At 43.1% G+C, this 23,135-nt stretch overlaps 1 protein-coding gene and 2 non-coding genes across 3 annotated transcripts; all 3 read right to left on the bottom strand.

The window, feature by feature from the left end:
• Positions 1-637: 637 nt before the first annotated feature.
• On the bottom strand, positions 638-17,681 carry PPP1R8 (protein phosphatase 1 regulatory subunit 8). The gene is made up of 7 exons (XM_012439959.2): positions 17,572-17,681; positions 15,651-15,711; positions 10,676-10,829; positions 7,905-8,125; positions 5,853-5,997; positions 3,935-3,999; positions 638-2,068 (listed from the first exon to the last, which is right to left on the bottom strand). The coding sequence occupies exons 1-7, from the start codon at positions 17,625-17,627 to the stop codon at positions 1,715-1,717; spliced, it is 1,056 nt and encodes a 351-aa protein (XP_012295382.1). The 5' UTR covers positions 17,628-17,681; the 3' UTR covers positions 638-1,714.
• Positions 13,595-13,760, bottom strand: LOC135269564 (small Cajal body-specific RNA 1). Its single transcript, XR_010337821.1, has one exon. It is a non-coding gene; the product is annotated as a small Cajal body-specific RNA 1 (non-coding RNA).
• A 4,980-nt stretch (positions 17,682-22,661) lies between the features above and the next one.
• Positions 22,662-22,767, bottom strand: LOC135269531 (U6 spliceosomal RNA). The gene has a single exon (XR_010337794.1). It is a non-coding gene; the product is annotated as a U6 spliceosomal RNA (small nuclear RNA).
• Positions 22,768-23,135: the final 368 nt, after the last annotated feature.

Here is a 23,135-nt window from a genome sequence, read left to right as displayed (position 1 = left end):
TCCCGACTATGGGAAGAACTGGGTAGAGAAGGCCGAGGACACTCATTTTTACAGGACCTGTGGAGAAGTCAACTCTTTGCACAGCTGTTATGGATTTCTGTTCTTCAGAAGGCTGCTTCTGCTGTGAGTCTGCACTTGACCCAAGTGATCTGGAACCTGACTGGCATCTTCATCCCAAAGCCACATGTAAGTCCAACACACAGTGTAGTTACTGCAAATGAGATTCTGTATGTAGACATATCCCTTCAATTCAAATTCTTGCTGAAATCCCTCCTAAATGTACTCACCTTTAGCTTCCGTTTGCTCCTGTGTCACCAAGCTATGGCTCAAATGCAGAGCTCCAACTGCAGGGTGGGTGATGGGGCTTACACCAATGCCCTAAAGCCCAGTCTCCCCTCATGAGGTCTCCTGGTGAAGGGCACCAAGCACCTCTGAACCCACGCTGGTTTGTGATGCTTCAGTCTGGGGACTAGAATCTCTCATTAGAATTTCCACACTCATCAAGGAGCATCTTTATTTGTAATAAAATGGGGATGGTGCATCACTTCTTAAGTCCAGTGGCTGTGCCTTTAGCAAACATTCCCCGACAACAGTGGCAATCAGTCACTGCAAGACAAATTCACAGACTGCACCCAAATGACAAAAGTTACGTTTAATTTACAATGTAATAAAGGTTACAGGTAAAAAGCTACACATAAAGCATGAAAAGGCCTATTACACAAATGTACAAATCTCTGTACAAAGCTCATATCAGTGTTTCCTAACTTCGTCTCCTATGTTTGTTAGCCAGGTCTAGGAACTCAGAATAACGAGAGCTCTCAATCAAGGGGGGAAAGAGCCTCCAAACTGACATCTAAAAATTCCTCTTAGAGACATCAGTTACTTGCAAAAAAATCTTTTCCTTTTTAATTTGAATTACCCCAACTGGTCATATCCTTTGAAAATTGCCTTCATAACACACTAAAAAGTAATGCCTTAGAGTAGAAGACAGTACTCTGGAATTAAGTAAGAAAACTTCAGCAACGGGAGTGCTCAGGTTTGACAAGTAAAACAGGTGAAGTTCAAACAATACTTTAAGTTAACACTATAAATCTGTGTCTATGGCACCAGTCACAGACGAAGGAAAACCGAAATGTTTTCATTCCAACAGGAAGGACAAGAGAGAAAAGCCTAACTATTGGACCTCAAAACCACTGACCCAAGGAACATTTTTCAGTTTAAACTGCAGCTTAACTGCAGAATTCTAAGCCTTCTTTTTGATCAATCTGAGATCCATGGCAACCCTTCTGCTACCTGGGACTGGCAAGGATCGTGAATATAAATTAGGCTGTTGGACCCTCAAGGCTGGTGATACTACTGTAACCTCTACAGCTCTGGATTCAACCTGAGGGCCTGGGATATCTGACTTTACATAAAAATGATCCTAGAAAGTGGGAGAAAGAAAGGAGGTAGTGGAAGGCCTAGGAAAGACCCTGGGCAGTTTACTGAAAAGGATATAAGAAACCTTTCTCTACACTGAAGTGTTCTGAAGACAGGTCTTTATGGGCTATTTCAACCGCACCCCCAATTTTCATATTACATGGTTAGGATGCCAGGAGACATTCTGAAAGACGATACCGCACACATGGAAAGTTTTTCTCCCTAGTTCATTAGCTCCCCATGACCCCTCCACCCCATTCCCACCCAATCCCACCCTTCTCCATGACCAAAAATATCAAATCAGTAAGGAAGGTGTGGGCTTCTTGCCTGGCCAAGCCTCTTTTGCATATTTCTTCTTCTTGGGTTCATTTACAGCTTCAGGGTTATAGACTGCAGGGTTTGGTGCAGGGTTCATGTTCACTGCTGATGGCACAACAGGAGTCAAGTCCACATCAGGGGCAAGGTTTGGATATGGCATGGGCAAGCCACCGATAAGTGCTGTCCCATGGATGCCATGTGGCTGGGAGCCTGCTTCACTGTGTGTGGGGGGCAAGCCCCCGTAGAGTCCTCCGCTGAAGGCAAAGTTCTGCATGCGCCTGCTCCCTGATTCCTCCAGGCCCAGGGAGCCAGGGCCCTCCACTCGTTTCTTCTATGGTTCACAGTAAGGACAGGGGAGAGATTGGAGAGAGGAGACAAGAGGTGAGGCCCAAGAGTGGTTAGCTTTTTCTACTCTAGCCTTAGAAAAATGGCTTTGGGAAAGGTTCTTAACTTCTAGCCTGTTCTCTCTTTCACGCAACCTATTTCATGGTGTTGAAATCTTACGGTTTTGAAGAGACCTTCCCAGTCATCTATGATGGTTCCCAAACCCTGCTCCACAACAAAGTTTTCACCATCCTACATCAAGCCAAGGACGGTGTTGTGAGGTTCACATGAGATCAGGAGTTTGAGACCAGCCTGGCCAATATGGCAAAACCCCGTCTCTACTAAAAATATAAAAATTAGCCAGGCTTGGTGGTGGGTGCCTGTAATCCCAGCTACTCAGAGACTGAGGCACGAGAATCACTTGAGGCGGAGGTTGCAGTGAGCTGAGATGGTGCCACTGCACTCCAACCTGGGTGACAGAGGGAGACTCTGTCTCAAAAATAAGTAAACAAACAAACATTTTAAGAAATGCTCTTTTAGGAAATGGAAACAGTAAAAGATGGCAATAGATATTTTTCTTTTTTTTGAGGGGGAAAAATTTGGTATCTTCATGTTTGGTGTCCAATTTTTAAACATTAATCTGAGAGCAAAACCATCCTACAGCGAAGAAAATATTTACTGGCTGCCTGGGCCTGGGAATGGGCTGCTGCAATGTGCCATGAGGCAACTTTTTGGGGTGAGGGAAATCCTCTCTATCTTGATTATGGTGGTGGTTACATATATATTTGTCAAAAGTATACACTTAAATGTGTGCATTTTATCACATGTAAATTATACCGCAATAAATTGACATAAAACTAAAAATACCTAATTTTGTAATGACAAGAAAACATTCCAAAGGAATAACCAAAAAAAGAAAAAGAAAAAGAAAAAGAGCTCAAGGGGCATTACGGAGTCCCACAGAAAAACATCATCTACGTTTCCAGACTAGACCAAAGCTCATGAAACATCCTCCTCACTCACTTTTGGATTAAACAAAGCCTAAGCAGGAACTCTGACAGATCTTATTTGGTCTAACATATTCTAGAGACTTTTTTTTTAATGAAAAGTAAACTTTTCTATATCATCTCTAACCAGCATTTCCAATCACTTTCTGAATGTCTCAATTATTAACAGGGATCTTCCTACTCTAATGGGAAGCTTGTTGCTCTTTGAATAGTTCTAGCTATCTGGTAGTTCTTTCCACATGCTGAATGATTGGAGCATCTCTGTAACTTCTACCTCTTGGTTCTTCAACATACCCGATTTTTAGTTTTTTATTTTTATTTTTTAAAGACGGGGTTTCACCATGTTGGTCAGGCTGGTCTTGAACTCCCGACCTCAGGTGATCCGCCCACCTTGGCCTCCAAAGTGCTTGGATTACAGGCGGGAGCCACCGCACCCGGCCCATACCTGATTTTTAAACTTAATCCACATCTGGGCTGACATTCCTATCCGTGCCATTGCCACTCATAAAATAAAGGCATGGCAAACTATGCGGTATTGCAATAATGCATCTCTTCCACTTAATAGCTTACTTTGAGTCCGAAGAGAAAGGCCAAAAGAAGGTGGGCCTCTCTCTGCACCCCTCTGGAAGATGAATTTACAGATTTACATTGCACATTATTTACATGAAACATCAAGCTGGCTAGTTACCTACAGCCTCTCTGTGGTACTCTAGGATTCCCTAAACACAGATTTTCATTTCCACAGAATGAAAAATGGGAGAGGAACATGGTATGTATTTTTAAATTAAGCACTTACTTAACAGCAACTTATACATAAAGAGCAGGTTTTTAAACACAGACTGTATAGCATTTCATGAGCTTCCTACCTTGACTGGCACCACTGCAGTTTGTACCATGTTCCTGAATCGACCAACTGAGGGATCCACATCCTCTGCAAAAAGAAATGAGGGCTGGGTTGAGTTGGTACTATACTGGGAGGAATAAGGGTACAGGGCTCACTGTAAACAAACCATCACAACAACTCATATTAAAATAGTAAAATACAGTTAACACTGAGAGTGCTTCCTGGGTGCTGGGCATTGTGCTAAATCCTCACGAAGACGCTGTGACATAGGTACCACCACAATCAACATTTAGTAGATGAGAAAGCAAACTGAGGCTACGAGGAGTAAAGTGACTGGCCAAGTTGCTCTGGTGGAAAGGACAGGAGCCAGGACTCGAGTCCAGGTAATTGAAATAGGCCTGTGATCTGCACCACTGTGTGTGCTGCCTTCCCCAAGCTCTTTCTCATTCTGTATACTTCCCCCTTTTGAGGGGAAAGAAAAAAAGAGTAGATATTGTCCGTTCCATATTAGTGACAAAACAATGACATGTCAATAGGTCACATACCACACAACTTGCTAATGCCTGTTTATTAGCAAACAAAACAGATTTTGGATTCAAAGCCAGGGCTTCAAACTGAACCTGGCCTTTTGACTTGAACGGCCTGAAGTATATATAAGTAAGACTTGCACTAAAGGCTGATGCCCCATCTACACAGGTAATAAGGAGCAAGATACTGTCCTGCCCTGGATGAACCCAGTTACAGAGCCAGATATGCTACAACACACAGAGTTGCTTCAAGAGAGGCGTGCAAGTGTTTCTGGAGCAGAGGGGATGACTGGGCTGGATCACCAAGGATGCTGGAGTTTTCTCACTGAATGTTGAATGTGTAGAAATAGGCAGGCACCAACTTATGTATCACTACTAGAGAAAACGACTCCAAGCCCCAATTAACTTAATATTGCGATAAAGAATTGTTTCCCTAATAGATGTTGCAATCTTATTTTAAATGAGGTTGCTTGTTATTGAAAGAAACACTCTCAGGAATCCCCCTGGAAAACAAAGAATCCCTATTTAATTTGAGTAATTAGAATTAGCCTTGGGTGGCTGGGCATGGTGGCTCACGCCTGTAATCTCAGCACTTTGGGAGGCTGAGGCGGGTGGATTACCTGAGGTTAGGAGTTCAAGAATTAGCCTTGGGTTTTTTTTGCTTTAAGTCTGGATTTTCACATATTCAGATGCCTTTAAAGAGCACACTCTGCTATTATGCTCACCATCAATCAATCTATGATCAATGAACGAATGGCTTCTATATGGTAGAGAAAGGAAAAAATAACCAAGTTCATTGAGAAAGAGACAACATGTCTCTATTTTTTTTTCCCATCCTAGAGAGGATCCCAGAGACAATGTCTCTAAAAAGAGACATACCCCAATCTTCTCTCATTGTCCCTCTGGTTTCAGAGCCTATGCTCTTAACCACTATGCTATACTGCTAGAATACACGTCCTCAAGAAAGCTTTAGGGCACTAATTTTCAATGAGAAAAACAGAGCAGATCCGGTCCTTCAGCCTCCAAAGTGCTGGAATTACAGGTATGAGCTACCACGCCTGGCCAACCACAGCTTTTTTTCTTTTTTTTTTTTTTCTGTTGCCCAGGCTGGAGTGCAGTGACACAATCCCCACTCACTGCAGCTTCTGCCTTCTGGGTTCAAGCAATTCTCCTGCCTCAGCCTCCCCAGCAGCTGGGACTACAGGCAAGCACCATCATACCCAGCTAATTTTTATACATATATTTTTTTAGTAGAGATGGGGTTTTACCATGTTGGCCAGTCTAGTCTTGAACTCCTGACTTCAAGTGATCCACTCTCCTTGGCCTCCCAAAGTGCTGGGATTACAGGCATGAGCCACTGTGCCTGGGCCAGCCACAGCTTTTTCATCAGAATGAACTAGCAAGATACCTCACCTGGGTTGATGATCTCATCATCTTCACTGAATGTCACCCGTGAGTTCTTCCTCTTCCTTTTTGGTCTTTGAATGTCCAGATTTCCCTCTTCAATGGTAAGGGTAGAAATCCGCTTGTTGTGGGCAGTGTTGAACTCTGTCAGGTTCTAAGCCAGGGTTCATACAGGAAAGACAGGAGTCAGTACAAAGGGAATCTGATGGAGAAAATAATACTAAATAAAGGTCAGGAAGGCATGAGGGGCTAATCTTGACTTACAAAGACAGATGAGACTCTTCTGCATTTAGACAAGATCCATACTATCCCAAGGCTACTAATACTAACAAGTCTCAAATCTCATTAGAAAGATTGTGGAAGGAACATCCTCATTGACTAGTGGGGCAGTGATATTCAAAAGGAAGTAAAGGGCCTTGAGCTGAGAACAGGTTCATCTGTGCAAATACTTGAGTTGCGTTTTTTTTTTTTTTTTTTTTGCTGTTAAAGAAAGACTCTCATGTCTTCATGCCCACAAGATGATAATTAAAAGGAAATGTGGCTGGGAGGAACACCAGTAATTGTTTTTAAGTAACAAAATAGAGATGAAAAAGGACAACTGGCTGCTTCTATCCCAGTAGCTTTCTCTTTTAAAATTAAAGAGACTGCTAGTGCCCTTAATTTTTGGCGTTAATATTTTGTCATTCCCCATCGTGTGTCTGGCCCCAGTTCTATTCCATTCTGGTACAAAACACCAGTTTGAGATATTCTAAATGTCTTAAGAATGAATATCCAGGGAGCACCTAACATGCTGAACTAAAAGCCATGGAAGCACAGAAGCAGCCTGGATAGAGGCGGCCTGAAGGGGAAATGGGCAACGGTGACTGCCAGCAAGGTCCCTGGCTATGAAGCTACTTCTTCACAAGAAAACGACTTCTAAACTGTACAATTTCTATTGTGCTTTTCTTCCTAAGAGCTGGGAAACTGCTCTGGTGTACAGGAATAGTAAATGCATGTGGGTGGTTAAGGACATGACTGCGTTTGGTCTATTTGAACAGACCAGTCACACCAGTGCAGTGACAGATATGTGAAGGTATAGCCACACCACAAACTACTGGAGTCAGACTCAAAAAAGGAAAACTTCTAGCACCTTAAAATTAAATCTTATAAAATTCATGGCCTTCAGGGCAGCGAGGCCCATAAGAACAAAAGCAGCCTGGCTCTATTCAGAAGATTCCTGGGCTATTCAGACAGCACCAAAAAAAGTTACATAAATGAATGAAAGTATCAGTCTCTTTAAGCCAGTGCTGTCTGACAGAACTTTCTGTGAGGATAAAAACATTCTCTCTTTGCACTATCCACTATGACAGCCACTAGCCATATGTGACTACATAATACTTGAAATATTGTTAGTGGCCACCACATTGGACAGCATTAACTCTAAGCAGTTAAGGGACAGAGAAATGTAACTTCTAGTCTTAGCTTCTAACAGCCAGTGAAGGTGCACAGAACAGCTCAAGGGGTCTAGTGGCTGGGGGGACACAGGGACCCAGTTTGCTTGTTTTTTTTTTTTTTTTTTTGAGATGGAATCTTGCTCTGCCGTCCAGGCTAAAGTGCAGTGGTGCGATCTCCACTCACTGTAATCTCTGCCTCCCAGGTTCAAGCAATTCTCTTGCCTCAGCCTCCCAAGTAGCTGCGACTACAGGCATGCACCGGCATGCCTAATTTTTTGTTGTTGTTGTATTTTAGTAGAGACGAGGTTTCACCTTGTTGCCCAGGCTGCTCTCAAACTCCTGAGCTCAGGCAATCCGCCTGCCTCAGCCTCCCAAAATGCTGGGATTACAGGCGTGAGCCACCGCACCCAGCCAGACCCAGCCTCCTTGTTAGGCCTGGTGATACATAATCAAATCCATGCAATGTGACTCTCAGAGAGGTGTCAAAACTGGCCACACGATACTGCCAAAGGCCCATTACTGGACTCAACAGAACTTCCTGCTGCAAAGTCACTGGCATTTCCAGCTACACAGAACAGCAAAAACCGGGGTCCCAAAAGATAAGACAATGACATAAACAGGAAATTACATCAAGCTCAGTTTCCTCCTCTGGAAGCCCCAGTAAGCCCTTGAGTTCATCATCCTCTCCACCCATCTTCTCATCTCCTTTCACAGCCGATGGCAATGTCTGAGGCTTCTCACGCAGAGTGTATGCCCTTGTGGATGCGCCAAATGAGACCGTGGAATCGATGGGAATTTGCTGAGGCTTGTGAGGTTCCAACCGAATATGACCCAAGAAAGTGCCGTGTGCTGGGAATAACCAAATCAGAAACGTAAGGGAAAACAAAAACAACCTGAGTTTTAGAAGGGAGAATATGATCGCCAACTCTCTTATCAGGTCAGCTTCCCCCTAGCACATCAGTTTTGCTTTTTTTGTCTGTTTTCAATTTATTTTAAAAATGCCATATTCAGGATTATGGTCAGAAAACTCAAGCATTTTAAAAGATGAAAATAGCACTGGGTGAGGCGGAGGTTGCGGTGAGCCAAGATCGTGCCATTGCACTCCAGCCTGGGTAACAAGAGCGAAATTCCGCCCCCCAAAAAAAAAAAAAAGAAAATAGCACTGGGTCCACCACATCCATCATGTGTTACAGCGAGAAGGAAACTACTTCACTGAGCCTTGAATCTCTTCAGTGGGTTTCTTATATCCCCAGACTTGTTTTTCCCCCAAATAACAAATACCACTGCCCGTTCTCTGCTGCCATACAGGATTGGCTCCATTCTGGGTCAAATAAGAATGACTCCAACCCAGCAGAAGCCATACATCCCAAAGCAGGAGCTTGGCATCACTGTAGTTTTCCTTCTCCAGCCCCCAGTCAAGAACATAGAAATTGCTGGCCTGGTACCAGTTATGTTTAGGTTTTCCCCAGGACAAGAGCGAGCTTGAATGAAACATGTGCAATATCAATGCCAAAGCAAGCCAAAATCCTACTGGAGATTCTGAATATCTTCCCCTGTTGGCATTCTGCATATTATGAAATGGGAGAGAAAAGATAAGCAAGATTTGTGAGACAGCTCTCCAAGTCCCTTACGTAAGCAGATTAGGGTGATGGTGAGTGTGTGTTTCTGTGTGTGGTAGTAGAAGAGTGGAGGAGTCCAACATGGTATGCCCAGGAAGCAGGACCCTTTACATTTTACACTGTATTCATACATAGGCAAAATGAACAAACTTCAGGGCCCCAGGCAGTTAAATCTCAATTGCACTTCTGTGGATTGTCTTAGGCGAAGCTTAAACTCTTATTAATTGGAGTATGCTTATGGAATTATTTTGTTTTTATTTTTTTGGAGAGAGGGCTTGCTCTGTCACCCAGACTAGAGTACAGTGGTGTGATCATGGCTCCCTGCAACTTCCACCTTTCAAATGATCCTCCCACTTCAGTCTCCCAAGCAGCTGGGACCATAGCGCACGCCACAAGCAGTTGGGACCATAGCGCACGCCACAATGTGGGACTAATTTTTTGTATTTTTTTGTAGAGATGGGGGTCTCATTATATTGCTCATACTGGTCTTGAACTCCTGGGCTTGAGAGATCCACCAACATCGGCCTCCCAAAGTGCTAGGATTACAGGTGTAAGCACTGCACCTGGCCTTCTTATGGAATTAAAACTTGATATTATTCATAGTCAAAGCAAAACAGAGCTGGGATAGAAAGTCAGAATAATTAAATTTTCCTCAAGACAAGCATTCTTTTTTTGTTTTTTTTGAGACGGAGTTTCGCTCTCGTTACCCAGGCTGGAGTGCAATGGCGCTATCTCGGCTCACCACAACCTCCGCCTCCTGGGTTCAGGCAATTCTCCTGCCTCAGCCCCCTGAGTAGCTGGGATTACAGGCACGCACCACTGTGCCCAGCTAATTTTTTGTATTTTTAGTAGAGACGGGGTTTCACCATGTTGACCAGGATGGTCTCGATCTCTTGACCTCGTGATCCACCCGCCTCGGCCTCCCAAAGTGCTGGGATTACAGGCGTGAGCCACCGCGCCCGGCCAAGACAAGCATTCTTAAACTGCCCTGCATTGCTGCTCTATTACACTAATGGAGCTATTCATGGCTTCTGCTTAAACTGAATCACAATTTATTATGGTCCTATAAACACTTGAACACGCATGGTCCCTAGTTCCTTGGTGCCTTTTTTTCTTTTTTTTTTTGAGACAGAATCTCACTGTATCACTCAGGCTGGAGTGCAGTGGCACAATCTTGGCTCACTGAAACCTTTGCCTCCTGATTCTCCTGCCTCAGTCTCCTGAGCAGCTGGGATTACAAGCACCCACCGCCACGCCCAGCTAATTTTTGTATGTTTGGTCGAGGCAGGGTTTCACCATATTGGCCAGGCTGGTCTCAAACTCCTGGCCTCAAATGATTGGCCAACCTCGGCCTCCCAAAGTGCTGGGATTACAGGAGCAAGCCACTGCAACCGGCTTTTTGTTTGTTTTAAGAGATGGGGTCTTTCTCTGTCATCTAGACTGGAGTGCAGTGGAGTGATCATAGCTCACTGCAGCCTTGAACTCCTGGGCTCAAGTGATCTTCCCACCTTAGTTTCCCAAGTAGCTACAAGTGTGTGCCACCACACCCAGCTCATATGTGCTTATTGATTCCTCCAGGACGGTGCTCCCCAAAGCCCTCTTCTCTCCACAGTCAGTTATCAATTATCTCAGGAAAATAGAAAAATCACAGAAATAGAGAAGGGAGGGTTTAAAAACGAAATATTAACTTTTCCCATAATACATGATTTCCAAACTAAAGAACCCAAACAGCATCATATTGCCCAAAGGTTAACATGTGAATTGGGAGGGAATTACTTACTACTGTTGAGATCTATCAGGAACACTCTCTTCAGATGCTTGTGGTAGACAAGTGCAGCATGGACTCGAGAGCAAGACTGGTGGTCAATGGTAAAGTCACACAAATCAGGGTTTCTCCCAAACAAGTAATACTTCTTCTCATCAATAATCAGTTTCTAAATAAATATTAAATTAAATATTACTTGAATCTTGTTTCAACAGCATTTACTAAAAACTGTTCCAATCAAATAAGGAGAGAATCTTGAATAGATAAAATTCCTTTCCATCAGATTGATTTGAGTAATAACTCCATTTCCTTGCATCGAAAAAAGAAAAAATCCTTTCCAAGGAGAAAAAAATATCTCCTGTTATTCTTCAACATAAAGAGCTCAGAAAAATTTACTAAAATAACATTCTTTTTGGAGAATGGATGGTAATTCATCTCCCCAACATAGTGTTCAATTATCTAGTTTTGGTATGAAAATAATTTTTTTTTTCTTTTTCTTTTTTTTTTTTTTTTGAGATGGAGTCTCACTCTGCTGCCCAGGCTGGAGTGCAGTTGCATGACCTTGGCTCACTGCAGCCTCCACCTCCCAGGTTCAAGCGGTTCTCTTACTTCAGCCTCCTGAGTAGTTGAGATTACAGGTGCCCACCACCATGCCCGGCTAATTTTTGCATTTTTAGTAGAGACGAGGTTTCACCATGTTCACCAGACTGGTCTTGAACTCCTGACCTCAGGTGATCAGCCAGCCTCTGCCTCCCAAAGTGCTGGATTACAGGTATAAGCCACCGTGTCTGGCCTCAGCTGAATTTAGCTTTATAAAGAAGTCGTGGCCAGGCGCTGTGGCTCACGCCTGTAATCCCAGCACTTTGGGAGGCCGAGGCGGTGGATCACGAGGTCAAGAGATCGAGACCATCCTGGTCAACATGGTGAAACCCCGTCTCTACTAAAAATACAAAAAATTAGCTGGGCATGGTGGCGCGTGCCTGTAATCCCAGCTACTCAGGGGGCTGAGGCAGGAGAATTGCCTGAACCCAGGAGGCAGAGGTTGCGGTGAGCTGAGATAGTGCCATTGCACTCCAGCCTGGGTAACAAGAATGAAATTCCGTCTCAAAAAAAAAAAAAAAGTCGTTATACCTGTCCTTGTATTTCTTTTAATCCTGGATCAGTAATGCCTTTGCCACAGGATTATAAACTGGACTGTTATAGACGAAAGACTCTAGATGAATTATTACTAACACTTCTTCCAGTGCTAGTGGTCTAGTGAGCACTTGAGGGATAACTCTCATTCAGGTATACTGTGTTTTTCCTTTAAACACGAGGTCTCATTAAACTCTAGTTCACATTTCACACTATACTCCTAAAATCGCTGAGAAAATATAGCACAAAGCTGAGTAGAGTATAGTCAAGTTAGTACCAGGTTGGTAATCAAGAGGCTTGTATTTCATTCCTGGCTAAGTCCTTTAACTCACAATGGGCTACTATTCTCCCCTTACAAAACCAAAGGGTACACCTCATGCAAGCACACTTTCAACAGTAACAACTGCTAGGTGCTTCTATGCCACACACTATGCTATGAGTTTTACGTTATGTCATTTCATCCTCACAACCACCCTATGAGGTGGGTAATACTACTCTCTTCCTATTTTCATAAATGACAAAATTGAGGCATAAAGAAATTAACATACTCAGGTTCACACAGCTAGATACTTGTGGGCTGGGTTAGAAATTCAGATTTGTCTAGCTTCAGAGTCTAAGCTGTTTTAACCACTACATTACATATTTTCTTCATTCTACTTACATCAAAAGATGTACCATATGGCAAGGAATATTTTAAGGCGTGAATAAATACTGTGGGTCACACTCTCTTCCTTAAACAATCACTTAGCCAGTTTCTTTGAAGCTCAGCCTTAAGGTTCAATTAATTCAAGCTAGCTTGGATATGTGGGTCACCTCTGGGACACCCTGTCTGGCAGCGATCATGTGCTGCTGGTAGAGCTTGTTCCGGGCCCATACTACTATGGAGAACCAAGATTCAACAATAGCCTGACAGCTCAGTCAGTTACCTTCATGTTTGCTTTGACCCAAGTTTCTTGAGTTAAAAATAAAGACATTATTTCAGGATTGAGAGAGCCCTGAAATTTCAACATCTTATTCTCTCTAAGTAATATCTATTCAGGCTGAAAATCATTGCATTTCTCATTCATATTTATATGCACATGGATTATGCTGTCACAAACTTAAATTTGCTAACCACAGTACTCACAGATTGGGCTGAAGGAACATGAACGAACACCAGCTCTTGGGTTCAAAAATAACAATGACTAAATTTCTATGAATCTAGGGTGCCAGTAGACATACCAGAGATTTAGGAATTTCTCTTTGAGAGGAAAAAAAAAGAGGATCTCCAAATTAAATGTACACATTCAGTATTAAAGGCACCCCAATTACAGAAACGTTAAAATGTAAGAACTTTTTTTTTTTTTTTTGAGATGGAGTCTCGCTCTGTAGCCAGGCTGGAGTGCAGTGGTGCGATCTCTGCTCACTGCAACCTCTGCCTCCTGGGTTCAAGTGATTCTCCTGCCTCAGTCTCCCAAGTAGCTGGAATTACAGGCGTGTGCCACTGCGCCTGGCTAATTTTTGTATTTCTAGTAGAGACTGGGTTTTGCCATGTTGGCCAGGCTGGTCTTGAACTCCTGACCTCAGGTGATCTGCCTGCCTCAGCCTCCCAAAGTGCTGGGAGGTCAGGTATGAGCCGCTACCGCATCTGGCCAAAATGTACAGAATTTTAACAGAAAACAGTATATCTTAGAACCAAGGAAACGTATTAGATTTTGAACAATATGCTGCTTCTGTCCAAGTGAATGAAACAATGCACTGGTCTTTCAACAGTCACTAAAGCCATAGCTTCTTGACTAGCTATGGCCAGTACCACTATCCAGTTGTGCCTCTGAGTTATAACTCAGAATGTATCTTTACACACTGGGCTTAAAAGACTCATGGCTTTTGTTTTAATATTGCACTTCTTGAACCCAGCTATCACAACACATCACAAGCCTTTGACACAAGGCTAGGATGTAGATAGCTCGGTTAGTATCAAGTGCTGATCAAGTTTAAATCTAAAAATAGGCACATCTCAGGTCTACACCTCTCAAGAATAATACAGTGATGTCTAAGGATTGTAACTTGACAACTTTGTGGCAACTCAGCACACTTAACAGCCCCCAAAGAGAACATTATCAGCTAATAGAAACCAATAATCAGGAGTGTCTGGCAAGTTAAGACTGTTTTGAAAATATAATACCAATTATTTCACAAAGGAATGTGATGTTATCATTAAGACTAGGCATCTCTGTTTTTTCCTGTTGCGAACTAAAGATTTACTAAATTTTAGTAACAAAAACAGATCTCTATATGTCTTCAATCTTTGTGCTATTTAGCAACAGACATTTTGTATCTGTGGAACAATCTATAGTAAAAAAGGTTTTACAGATATTTTAGCTAAATTATTTCTTTGAATAATCTTGAGGTTTTAAATCTTTAAGATAAAAGAACCCATGACAAAGGAGCTCTATGTGACTGGTTGAAGCCATGATGTATTAGTAACAGGAGAAATCATTAAAACTCGTGCATGCCTTAATACTTTGCAAAATACCTGGTTATCTCTATAACATCCCAAAAGTGACAAGAATATATTTACAGAGTAACCTTCAAAAGATCTCAGACAGCTTTTCAATCTAGCAACCATAGAATTACAACATTTTTATTAAATGCCAAAAAACCACAATGAAAAAACTACATTCAATAATGGGGCCTTGAACCTAAATTCTAGCTGAACAAACAAATATAACATTGGTCTAGTACAGAGAGACTCACAGCTACATGGTCATAGTGGGCTCAATATCCACTTCTTGGTAAATAAATAATACCATAAGGATTATCAAAAATTTATGCAAACTAATAGCTAATAAAAACTCATGTTCTCTTGAAGTCCTATGTAGTGTTCTCTCTAGAGACTTGTATAAAAGCTGGAATTCTAAACTTTTATAGTACTTATCTCAAATGCAATTATGTAAGTTTTTGGTGTGATTCTCTCTCTCCCACTCGATGACTTGAGGAGAGAAATCACGTTGGTTTTGCTCACTGTTGCAATCTGTATGCCAAGCACAGTAATGGCACATAGTAAACACTCAATACATGCTTTGAAAGAATCAATGAATGAATTTCACCACAATTCCATTATCTTTTTGAGTAAGTGTCTTAGTTTACCATACTTCTTATAAGGAGTTGAGCCTGAATCTCTTAAAATTAATTTAGAAGTTAAACTCAATATATACATCATTCACTTTCTTCAGTTATTGCATACCTTGCACGGTCTACACAACTCCATGTACTCAGGGAGAGGGAATTAACCAAGCTAACAGAGCTTCCAGTTTGACTAGGGCCCATAGGACCCATGACCTATTAAAACCCTTCATTTGGAGGGAAGTCACAAAAAATTAAGTTTCTGTGGTAGATATAAGCTTTAAATGTGTTATGTCACCATGTGCTTTTAACAACAACAACAAAAAAACAGGAAGCAAGAAAGTAGCAGCCAGGCACAGTGGCTCAAGGCCAGGCATGGTGGTTCACGCCTGTAATCCCCGCACTTTGGGCAGATCACGAGGTCAGGAGTTCGAGACCAGCCTGGCCAACATGGTGAAACCCTGTCTCTACTAAAATACAAAAAATTAGCCGGGCATGGTGGCGGGCACCTATAGTCCCAGCTACTCGGGAGGCTGAGGCAGGAGAATCACTTGAACCTGGGAGGTGGAGGTTTCAGTGAGCTGAGATCACGCCACTGCACTCCAGCCTGGCAACAGAGCGAGACTCCTTTCAAAAAGAAAAAAGAAAGGAAGTACCATTGCTGAAAAACAAAGCGCAGGAGAGGGAGTGGAAAAGTAAGCCACAGGCAAAATTTTTTGTGTGGTGGGCAAAAAGACATGTATTTCCATACCTCAATTAGTTTGTCTCCTTTGACTACATCCAGATGTAAACCAGGAGGGGGCTTACCTGCCCTGAAAAATAAAAATAGAAAAAAGCATTTTTAGGATGAGTTTATAAATGCTATGTACAATCATTGTCCCATTCAACATTGCAGCTCTCCTACCAGCTTATAATTAGTTCATGTTCAAGCAGAAATGTCATCCACTTCACTGTTATTACAGCTCCATTCTACGTTTGACACTTACTTCCCTAGTGATTCGATTGGTCTGAAACAGATTTTAGTGGATCTCTATTTAGAGCAGCACCAAGAAACCTACATTTTGACACTGGATCTTCAACTCAGAGAAAGAGTTGCATAGAGAGTGCAAGTACGACAGCTGGGGTGGTCTGGTCACCTGGAGTTTGAATCTGAAATTCACCCCTACTCCAATATCATATAAAGGTCGAATAAACTAGTTGTTGTTTTAGGCTTATCAAGATAAGTCTCATCACAGAGTAAGCAAAGAGCACTCTCCTGAGCTCTGAGACCAAATCAGAGGTGCATAATTACGGAACTAGGGCAATTCAAAATCATGCCCCATGAAACAAGGTACCAAATGAATATGTTACCCTTGAACAGGTCTTTCTACAACAGCACGATTAAAGAAACTTTCCTCTATACTCCTATAGCCATACCATTCAAGGCAGATTCACATATGACAAAGCACCTAACAGTGCCTGGTACCTACCAGACCCTAAGGAAATGGTAGGTGATCTCAGTGTTTTCTATGTTTGCTGTCTTGGCCCAAATTTGAAATCAGTACAGACAGTGATCAAAATGGATATAGAATTTGTAGACTGAAGAAACCGGGTATTATAAAAGTGCAAAGGAATCCAGAAAATAGCCACACATTCGCTTTCTTTTTGGGTTTGCTAATTTGAGGTTAGAAAAAAGAACCACCTCACTAGAACCTCTTTGCACATGAAAAAACGTATCCTTGTCTAACTGAAGATGCAGCATAGTCATCTCACAATCCTGCCCCACACCCTCTTCTATGGAAAGGACAATGCACCGGACAAAAGGCCATTTTGTCTTAAAACAAAAAAAATAAGAAGAATGTCACATCCAAAACATGCTTTCTGAATTCCTACTATGTGCCTGACTCAGGCCTAGGAGCTGGGAATACAAAGATGCAGTCTTTGCCCTTGAGGATGGCAATATAACGTAGACAGAGACAAGTAACATAAACAGTACACTGCGATGAGCTACAGCAGAAAAAGCTCTTAATTCAGACGCATTTCTTTGTGAGGTAATTCATATTTATTCAACTTGTACCCTACTCAAAGACCAAATTAAATTATTTCACTATTTCCAAGAACTTTCGAAGGGATAAAAAGGGTTCATTCCAACCATTACTAATGCCTGTTCGTGCCACAGACTAGGAGCTCCCTGAGGGCAGGGATGGCTCTAACCTACCCTCATGTTCTCTGTGGCAGACAGACAAGTGCCGCACGAGGGACGCAGCAACCACAGAGGGATGCGGGGCTCAGAGGTAGGGTTGGAGCCGGGGCTGGCTCGAGCGCGCTCGGGACATACAGGAAGGGGCCAGGTACGATGCTCCACGAGAGCACCAGGCACTGAGTCAGGAGTTGGGCGCAAGTTCGGGCCAAGGCCTCGAAGCTCCCCGGCTACCGGCTAATCGCTCAAAGGGACTGCTTAAGTGAGCGCCTTTGTGCCCCCAACCCTGGGTTTCTTCAGTTTCTGGGCCTGGGCTCCAGGCTCTCGGTTCCTCCACACGTCGCCCGGCCCGGTGCAGCGAACAGTTTTTCCTCAACCATTCCAGGTTTTCTGAGCCGTTCGGCTCGCCGCAGAAAAGTAAAAAAAGAGCCGCCCTTCCAGCCCAGGCTAGCTCCAGCCAGGCCACTCTAGCCCTGGCCGCCCCGCCACTCACCAGGTTGGGCAGTCGAACAGCGGGAGGCTGGAGCCGGAGTTCGCGGCTGCCGCCATCTTGCGTCTCCCCCTCCCATTTGGCGGGCCCGAAGCACGCCGGGAAGCTGGAAGACCGAGCGGGGGAAAAGCAGCATCCCAGCAGCCTGTGCGTACGCGTGCTTACGCACGCATGGACGTAGGGGGGAGGTGCTTCTAGTGGAGACAGAATAAATTTTGGGATTTTTTTTTTTTTTTTTTTTTTTTTTCTTTTTTTCAGCGTTTGAGCAAGTTGGACCTCTCTGGAAGTCTCCAGTGGTTAGGGTTTTCCTTGGCCAGGAGGTGTCAAAGGAAAAGGTGCTTTGTAGGGAGGGAAGGCAGTCTCACCCTACGTCCTCCTGCAAATGCTTCCGGGCTCTAAAATCTTGGAACTAAGCCGGGCGCGATGGCTTACGCCTATAACCAGCACTTTGGGAGGCTGAGGCTGGCGGATCGCTTGAGATCAGATGTTTGAGACCAGCCTGGACAACGTGGAAAAACCCCATCTCTACTAAAAATACAAAAATTAGTCGGGCGTGGTGGCGGGTGCCCGTAATCTCAGCTACTCGGGAGCCTGAAGCAGGAGAATCGCTTGAACCCAGGAGGCGGAGGTTGCAGTGAGCCAAGATCGCGCCACTACACTCCAGCCAGGGCAACACAGTGAGACTCCGTCTCGAAAAAAAAAAAAAAAAATCTGGGGACTACATTCTCCTCCAGCGTTCAGGTTAAGACCTTCAGCCTTGGCCAGGCGCGGTGGCTCACGCCTGTAATCCCAGCACTTTGGGAAGCCGAGGCGGGCGGATCACCAAAGTCGGGAGTTCGAGACCAGCCTGACCAACATGGTGAAACCCCGTCTTTGTAAAAAAAAAAAAAAAAAAAAAATTAAAAAGTATATATATTAAAAAAAGACCTTCAGCCTTTTGCCCTCAAAGCAGAGAAGCTAAAGGGCAAAACTCGGAGATTGGAGTGATTACTTATTGTTTCTCCTCATCTAACCCTTCTCCAAAAAGTGGCACCCTACTCACTCTTTCTAATCCACGTCTAGGCCTGTATTATCGGGGAATCTGCATTAGGGGTAACCTGGTCTGTTTATGAAAACTCTGGACAAGTTGGAGCCAGGAGCAGGCAGGTCCAGTCAGAAAGCAGGGGTCCAAATCATCACTGTGCTTGGCTCAAATGGTTAATTTTTTTTTTTTTTTTTTGAGACGGAGTCTTGCTCTGTCACCCAGAGGAGTGCAGTGGTGTGATCTCGGCTCACTGCAACCTCCATCTCCCGGGTTCAAGCATTTCTCCTGCCTCAGCCTCCCTTGTAGCTCGGATTACAGGTGTGCGCCACCACGCCCGGCTAATTTTTGTATTTTTAGTAGAGACAGGGTTTTGCCATGTTAGCCAGGCTGGTCTCGAACACCTGACCTCGTGATCTGTCCACCTTAGCCTCCCAAAGTGCTGGGATTACAGGCGTGAGCCACCGTGCCTGGCCGGTTTTTTCAAAAAAGTAATTTTTTGCTTTTGGTTATAGTGCAAGGAAGCATTAGGATCGCTGGCTTGCCTTAGATCACCAGCTGGCTGAAAGAGTTCATAGTAGGGCCTCTGGTTGTAATGGCATTGTCTATTGAGCACTTATCTGGGCAAATATGTATTTTATATGGATCATCTCATTTAATCCTGACAACGCTCTTGAGTTAGGTATTATTATAATTCCAGAGGAGAGGCTGAGGGAGATTGAGTTGCCCAGCTTCACCCTACAAGTGGTGAGTGGGATTCAAACCTAAACCTATATGATGCCAAAGGCCATGCTCATGAGCCGTTATTCTCTCTCACACTTTGATGTTGGTGTAATTATATTTATTATTAATATGCAACTGATGGCCCTCTTTTTTACTTATGTAGACGACTTGGGAGGATTATCTGACCAGTTTTTCCTTTTTTAAAGAAACCAATTTCAAAGTTACTATTCACCCAGAAAAAGGCACTGCTCAGCAAGTTAAGGAATCTATGATCAAAGTAGTTCTTTTCTTGCTTCCATGCTACTGCTTCCATGTTACTGATGAAAGTAGAAAATCAGCCTATTCAAAAGATTTTTGGCCTTGATGAAGGCTCCAGGCCTTAATATTTAACTGCAATATAACTTAGAAGGAGCAAGACGATCAAAAAAAAACTGCAATATAACATTAACTTGGATTTTAAGATTATCAACTCTTAGGTAGATTGAAGAAATGCCTTTTCCTCTGGTCTTTAAAGCACAATAAACTTACCCAGCAAGGATGGCAACTAATCAGATCACTTATCAAATGGCCTGTTAATATCCTCCTTTTCAGCCTTGTGATTCCAAAGTAAGACTAGGCTGATTGGAAAAATTTAAATCTAAACTTGGCTTCAAGAAAACAGAAATAATCCTATGTCCCCCTCCTTTGAACACAAGGACATGATTTTTGAGAAGGAATTAGTCCCAAGTTTTTGAGTCTAACAGAAAAGAACAAGATACTTTTATCTACAGAAGTTGTGTGGGCCTTTGAGGTTCTATGCTCCTTTCAGGCATAACGTGGTGTTGAAGCCATATCTAGCTGGCAGTGACCTGATAGCATCTTATGTCAACTTTGTCTTTCAATTTCTCAGCTTGTGTGATCCTTCTAGTGCTGACTATAGACCCAAGAAACCTAAAAGCTACATCTTACCCTTCTAATTCTTTACTCCTTGGCCATGTTCTGTTTCTAGCACAGCAGATATTCACACTGGCCTCTGATGTAGTGGCACTTTATGCTACTTACACCCTCATAAAGCAAAATGCTCTTTGGGCACCAATGATGTCAGTATATACCAGCAAACTAGAGGGCAGCAATCTAGGTCCTTAACCTTTTAAAATAGAAAGACTGATGCACTAGCTACCTTTGAATTTTGGTATCTCAATAAAGAGATTAGCATCTTAGCCTTTGATAGATTTCCTTAGAATAAGATCTAAAGACATTTGGGGCATATTGACATCAGAAAACTTTTTTAAATTTTTTAATTATTTTTTGAGACAGAATTTCACTGTCACCTAGGCTGGAGTGCAATGGCACAATTTCGGCTCACTGCAACCTACACCTCCTGGGTTCAAGCGATTCTCCTGCCTCACCTTCCCGAGTAGCTGGGATCCTCACCTTCCCGAGTAGCTGGGATTACAGGCATGTGCCACCACATACATAGGGTTGCACCACCCTATGTTGGTGCAGGCTGCTTTCAAACTCCCGACTTCAGGTTATCCACCTGCCTTGGCTTCCCAAAGTGCTGGGATTATAGCTATGAGCCACCTCGCCCTGCCAGAAAACTTTTTAAAAACTTTTTTTTTTTTTTTGAGATGGAGTCTTGCTCTTGTCTCCCAGGCTGGAGTGCAATGGTGTGATCTCAGCTCACTGCAACCTCCGCCTCCCGGGTTCAAGCGATTCTCCTGCCTCAGCCTCCCAAGTAGCTGGGATTACAGGCGCACACCACCACACCTGGCTAATTTTTGTATTCTTATTTATTATTTTATTTCTTTTTGAGATGGAGCTTCACTCTTGTCGCCCAGGCTGGAGTGCAATGGCACGATCTCGGCTCACTGCAACCTCCACCTCTCAGGTTTAAGCAATTCTCCTGCCCCAGCCTCCTGAGTAGCTGGGATTACAGGTGCCCGCTACCATGCCCAGCTAATTTTTGTATTTTTAGTAGAGATGGGGGGGTCTCACCATGTTGGCCACGGTGGTCTCGAACTCCTGACCTCAGGTGTTAGCAGAGACAGGGTTTCACCATGTTGGCCAAGCTGGTCTCAAACTCCTGAACTCAGGTGATGCACCCACCTTGGTCTCCCAAAGTGCTGGGATTACAGGCATGAGTCACCGTACCCACCCCTATGCTTTGAAAAGCAAGGAAGCAGCAGGTGATTCCCAGCTTTAGGGAACAGGATGGACTGAGATCTGAGTTTGGCTCTGGTCTGCAATTAGTGACCAAAAGCAAAAGCTGCATTCCCATGACTCAGGACAGTCTCTGAATAGAAAAAAAATACTAAATGGAAGAGGCTCAGAATGTTTTGCATTGCACAGACTAAACAGTAATTTTATTTTGATATTTTGCATTGCCGTGGGTGAACATTCCCATCCCTACCCCTTAGCAAAACAAACACATACACATACACACACAGACATACACTCCCATGGGAGCATCTGTCTAGCATCTAGCAAGTTCTTATTCTGGAACATTCCTAGATGAAGTAGCCAGAGTAACATTTCTACTTTACCTTATACAGTACCACAGTTTATTGCATAAAGAAAGTAGAAAAGGGGATGAGAAAATGAAAGGAACATAGAGGCAGAAATACAATTTGTATGTTCACATTAAACTCCCATGGATCCTTATAATCAGAGAATTTTGTAGCTGGAAAATAGCTACTGAAAAAACTTGGGGCCTATAAGTTAAGTGACTTTTCCAAATACCCTCAGCAAGTTAATGGCAGAGCTAAGGTCTTTTGCACCCCAGTCTAGATTTTGACGTCCAAACCAATGCTTCTCAACCATAGTTTCAGGTAAGAATTACCTGGGGCCTTTAAAAATCTCTATGCCCAAGCTATACTCCAGACTAAATTAAAATCTTGGAGTTGGGGGACCTAGGTATTGGTATTTTTTTATTTTTTAGCAAGAAGAGCAGCATAGAGAATATATTTTTTTAAAATATAGAGCACTTTGGCCAGGCACAGTGGCTTATCCCTATAATCCCAGCACTTTGGGAGGCCGAGGTGGGTGGATCACCTGAGGGCAGAAGTTCCAGACCAGCCTGGCTAACATGGTAAAACCCGGTCTCTACTAAAAATACAAAAGAAAAAAAAAAAAAATCAGCTGGGTGTGGTGGCTAGCACCTGTAATCCAGCTACTTGGGAGGCTGAGGCATGAGAATCACTTGAACCCAGGAGGTGAAGGTTGCAGTGAGCTGAGACTGTGCCACTGCGCTCCAGCCTGGGCAAGTGTGAGACCCTGTCTAAAAAAAAAAATCTCTATCTATATCTCTATCTATCTATCTATATATGTGTGTGTGTGTATATATATATATATATAGAGAGAGAGAGAGAGAGAGAGAGAGAGAGAGAGAGAATTTGCATGTCATCCTGGTGCAGGGGCCATGCTAATCTTCTCTGTATTTTTCCCATTTTATATATGTACCCCCAAAGTGGGCACTGTATGTTTTTAGTTTTTAATGTGAAACCATGTTAACTGCTGTCCTAGATCATGATGCTCCCAATGATAATCAAGGCACAGATAAGAATTCTGTGAATAGGTTTATTAGGACCACCTAGGAGAACCTCTTTGGCAACTACTACAAATTCTAGGCCATTTAAAATCTAAGCCAAGTTCGTATTTTCTCTCCATGATCACCATTATAACCACCACTGAGTCATACAATATTACAGAACATGGTCACTTTCTTTTACCCAAATGCAAACTCTTTTTCTTTTTTTTTTTTTTTGCTTTGCAAGTTAAACTCCTGAGCCAGGTAGCAAACTGTTTTTCACAAACAAGACGTTTTTCTTTCCTGGAATGTTAC

This window comes from Aotus nancymaae, unplaced genomic scaffold (genome assembly GCF_030222135.1).
Source record: "Aotus nancymaae isolate 86718 unplaced genomic scaffold, 86718_ANA_hifiasm-v0.15.2.pri h1tg000053l, whole genome shotgun sequence".
In the NCBI taxonomy this organism is placed as follows: Eukaryota; Metazoa; Chordata; class Mammalia; order Primates; family Aotidae; genus Aotus; species Aotus nancymaae.
The sequence above is the reverse complement of the archived record's forward strand: the minus strand, read 5'-3'. Positions and strand labels throughout refer to the sequence as shown.

What these genes read in the sequence shown, in the direction of transcription:
- PPP1R8 (XM_012439959.2), bottom strand. Translation starts at nt 17,627, where the DNA reads ATGGCGGCAGCCGCGAACTCCGGCTCCAGCCTCCCGCTGTTCGACTGC. An exon ending in CCTGATAGATCTCAACAGTA is followed by an intron (nt 8,126 to 10,675) that starts GTAAGTAATTCC and finishes GGTTATTCCCAG; the next exon opens with CACACGGCACTTTCTTGGGT. An exon ending in CTGCAGTGGTGCCAGTCAAG is followed by an intron (nt 2,069 to 3,934) that starts GTAGGAAGCTCA and finishes TGTGAACCATAG; the next exon opens with AAGAAACGAGTGGAGGGCCC.